The sequence below is a fragment of the Triticum aestivum genome, chromosome 1B, assembly GCF_018294505.1.
Source record: "Triticum aestivum cultivar Chinese Spring chromosome 1B, IWGSC CS RefSeq v2.1, whole genome shotgun sequence".
Taxonomy (NCBI): Eukaryota; Viridiplantae; Streptophyta; class Magnoliopsida; order Poales; family Poaceae; genus Triticum; species Triticum aestivum.
The window spans coordinates 542284383-542288876 of record NC_057795.1 but is presented as its reverse complement, the minus strand read 5'-3'; the positions used below and the strand labels follow the sequence as shown (position 1 = coordinate 542288876).

The window sequence follows — 4494 nt, the reverse complement described above, 5'->3', positions numbered from 1 at the left end:
ACCCCATGACACACAAGTTGATCTACGGATCGTTCCTTAGCCGTGTGCGGTGCCCCCCTCCATCATATTCCACCTCGGTCATATCGTCGCGGAGTTTAGGCGAAGCCCTGCGCCGGTAGAACATCATCATCGTCACCACGCCGTCGTGCTGACGGAACTCATCCCCGAAGCTTTGCTGGATTGGAGCCCGGGGATCGTCATCGAGCTGAACATGTGCTGAACTCGGAGGTGCCGTATGTTCGGTGCTTGGATCGGTCGGATCGTGAAGACGTACGACTACATCAACCGCGTTGTCATAACGCTTCCGCTTACGGTCTACGAGGGTACGTGGACAACACTCTCCCCTCTCGTTGCTATGCATCACCATGATCTTGCGTGTGCGTAGGAAAATTTTCGAAATTACTACGTTACACAACATGAAGGGCCTTGTTGGTGGCGCGACTAGAGATGCTCTCAGTATATTCTAACAAAGGTTGGCATGTATTCATCATTATGTTACATCATTCTTTGGGCCCGCCTCTTTTAACTCCTTCTCTCTACTCCCCCACCACAGCCGCCTTCTGTTCCCTCAAAAAAAAAAAAAAAACCACAGCCGCCTTCTCAGTCCCACTCTGTCAAATCAAGCCCTACTACTGCAACTAGTACACATGCACTATTTTAAGGACATGTCCACTCTGTCTTCTCTTGCAACAAATCTAGTCCATCTTTGTAAACTTAAACCATCCACATCTTTTAAAACATAATTTTGTTTCTGAAACTTTTGATATATTTGAACTCCTGGCGCGAAGACCTCTAAAACAAGACCAATCTTGGATATATTTTAAACACGTTTAATTTCAATGTTTCAAATATATGAAACATGTTATTTCAAAATATGTCAAACTGATTGTTTCATTGATGAAATTGGTTATTTAAAGTGTATGAAAGTTGTATTTTCCAGATATATGATACATATTTCAGTTTGTTTGTCAGTCAGATAAAAAAATAACATGTTTCACAAATTTCATAAAATAGCTATTTTCATACATTTCACTTAGTTCAAAAAATCTAATTTCATAAATTTTAATTATTTCAAAGAAATATGTGTTTGAATGATATTTTTTATATGAGTGAAATAGTTTTAAAATTGAAATATTATTTTTGTGAAAATCCTTATTTATTTTTGTATACTGTGAGTGTAACGTGTTTTCTGAAACTAGTGAAATGAGTGAAATCTATCTTTTGTAATGAGTGAAATCACTTTTTTGAAACAACTGAAATAAGTGAAATTGTATTTTTATAAATGAGCAAAATCTGATTTCTGAAGTGAGTGAAATTGTTTTTCCAATTGATAACTTTTTGAATTGTGTGAAATAGGTTTTTTGAAATAATTGAAATCAGTTCTTTGCACCGAGTGAAATCAATTTTGAAATATGTTTTCTCAACTGAGTGAAATAACTTTTCACAAGTGAGTAGAATTATTTTCTTCCTATGACTGGAATATGTTTCTTCAGAAGAGTGAAATTGGTTATTTGAACATAAACAAATGAGTTTTTCTAATGATTGAAATCAGCTTCCTAAAATAAATGAAATACGCATTTTAATTCAGTGAATCCAATATTTTGAAATAAGTGAAATTGTATTTTTATAATTGAGCGAAATCTGTTTTATGAACCGAGTGAAATTGTTTTTTCAATTGATAATATTTTGAATTGTGTGAAATAGGATTTTCGAAATAATTGAAATCAATTATTTGCATCGAGTATCAAATGAGCGAAATTAGCTTTTGAAAATTATTAAAACATGTTTTTCTTTCAATTGAAACGACTGAAATCAGTTGTATCAAATGAGTGAAATCGGTTGTTTGATGAAATGAGTTTTTAAAATGTTTGAAATAAATTTTGAATGAGCCTAAATCCATCTTTAGAAAATGAGTGAAATAATTTTTGAATGAGCCTAAATCCATCTTTTAAAATGTATGAAATAAATATCATTTCACAGCGAAACAATTTTGTATTTTATGAAATTCATTTCAAAGATAACTGAAATATATATATATAAAGTTTAAATATATCCAAGATTGATCTTGTTCTGAATATGTTGTCATCACGATTCCAAATATATAAAAAGTTTCAAAAATGGATATTTCATTTAACATATATCAATCATGCAATATAAGGATGAAATTATGTATAGGTCATTTGTATGGGGAGACAGAAAACGCATGCAACGCCCATCTCTCGATTCTATCTCTCTCTCTCTCTCTTCTGCAAAAAGTTGTCAGGCACAGAGGCACTGTTTTGTCGCAGGTATGCAGTTGTATTGACCGGGTATAGCAGTGAGATTCGATTTACAACTTATACAGAGTCTGACAACTTATACTTTTTCGGCATGCATGCGTGTATCAGGCCATGCAACGACACAGTGTATCAGGCCATGCGTATCAGGCCGGTACCTCCCTTCTTTCTTCTGAAGTAAAACATCACATGTTCTTTGCTGGTACGCCGTTTATTGCTACTACGTACAGTGTACAATAGGTGGCACGGAGGTAATCGGTAATATACTCAGTTACAACTTACAAATGCAACAATATAGCATTGCAGGTTGGCATTGTCGGCGATGAACCGATGATAGATAGAAGAACATTAGAGTACAACAAACACATCACGAACACCGGTTCTGGTTTATTCAAGAAAAAGAAAAAACAATGGCAGCGCACACTAAATTATGAAACTTATTGTGACACTTGCTGACTGTAGAGCTTCTTCCTGATCTGCGACACAACACGAAGACGAGAAACATTTCAAATGCTGAATGACGATGAGGATCAAAGAAGCAAACTGCGCAGCAGGTATGTACTTCCTTCGTAAAGAAATATAAGAGCGTTTATAGATTACTAAAGTGTCCTTACAGAGGGAGTATCACGTACCTCAGGAAGCTTTTGCCTGAAACACACATCCACCCTGGTGTCCAGCGTATTGTCGCAGACGATCTTGCCGTCCTGCGACGCCAGCACCACGCCTCCAGAGCTATCCAAACTCAACAATGAGATGAAGGCTCAACAGCAACTGGTCGACATTCTAATGTTAATGGAGTATACCAGGCGGGTCCGTGGGCGGCGTCGTTGGCCCTCTGCGGCGGGAGGTGGACCTTGCCGTCGATGATGATCTTGGGGAGGTTCACCTTGAGCTTCTCGGCGTACTCCTTCTTGGCCGCCTCCAGCACCGGCTCCACGTGGACGCGGTCCGCCTCCCTGCACCGCAGCACCACCGACGACTCGCGCAGCCGGAGCAGGCTCTGCTCCGTCCGTCCGTCCCTTCATTGGTCAGTCCCTCTGCACTACATCTTCTGAAGCAACTGCGATATGAGACAGCTTGCTAACCTGCACGATGAGGCTCTTGAGGATCTTCCTGTAGACATTGGTGTCCTTGGTGACGCGGACGAGCGTCTTGGACGCGTTCTCCTTCATCTCGCCCACGATGTCCTCCTGCGCCTGCAGCACCTTGATGCGCGCCGCGTTCAGCTCCATCGAGTACTCGCTGCACATGCACTCATACACCATGGCAGTCAGTCCAGCCGGTCGGATGATGAGAGATATGCATGTCGATCGACGACATGTGCTCTACTCACTCACATCTTCCTGCGGATGTCCACCTGCTTCTGCTTGCGCTCGTACTCCTGCCTGATCTTCCTCTTCTCCGACTCCACCAGCTGCAGCTTCTCTATGTTGAAGTCCTGCAGCCAGCCAGCCGGCCAGGGATCAGATATTCAGATTAATTCAGCCTCGGCCTTTTAAAGTTGAACAGATTATATTAATGCAGAGGATCGATCGATTGACACGGTGATATATACAGTACTTACCTCCTCTGCGGCGACGGAGATCTCGCTGGCTTTCTCCTGGGCCTCCTGCTGGATGAACCGGACCATCTGCTGGATCTGCTTCCCAACATCGGCATCGTTCATCTTGGATCGATGATCGCCTGGGCCGATCGATCCACGAGCTAGCTGCGTCTGCGTGCCTTCTTGCGTGCTTTCGGGGGGTCCCTCTGTCCGATCTGCTACCTCGCAAACGGATCAAACGAATTTGTTTGTCCCCAAAGGGTTGGGAAGTGTGCTGGGGCGCTCGATCTTGCGTTTGCTTGGATTGGGTGGGTGGACGAGACACCAAGGGAGAGACGGGGAGCGGAAGATGACCAACGCGCAGTTCGGATCCCATGCATGGGATGGGTGGGAGAAATAGAGGACGGAACTGGTCCTCCCTGCATTTCGCGCCAAATTTGGCGTTCACTCCCAGAACCACTAGCATGCATGCTGGGCGTTGTTGAAAAACAAAAAACATAGAACATTCTGTGGTGCGAAGACTTGGAGGCCCATTAAAGAAAGGCCTGTTGCTCTCACGGCTAGCATATCCAGTTTCAGCAGAAACAAAGAAGCATTTGGATCGTGTGGTTTCGCTCAAAAAAAAAAAAAAAGGGATCGTGAGTCTGCCCCATAGACAGATGAATAAAGCCTAGC

At 42.2% G+C, this 4494-nt stretch overlaps 1 protein-coding gene across 1 annotated transcript; it reads right to left on the bottom strand.

The window, feature by feature from the left end:
* Positions 1 to 2528: 2528 nt before the first annotated feature.
* Positions 2529 to 4199, bottom strand: LOC123094251 (V-type proton ATPase subunit E). Its single transcript, XM_044516307.1, has 6 exons — positions 3841 to 4199; positions 3614 to 3714; positions 3362 to 3518; positions 3080 to 3276; positions 2909 to 3008; positions 2529 to 2752 (listed from the first exon to the last, which is right to left on the bottom strand). Exons 1-6 carry the CDS (start codon positions 3940 to 3942, stop codon positions 2714 to 2716), a joined length of 696 nt encoding a protein of 231 aa, XP_044372242.1. The 5' UTR covers positions 3943 to 4199; the 3' UTR covers positions 2529 to 2713.
* Between the last annotated feature and the right edge of the window lie 295 nt (positions 4200 to 4494).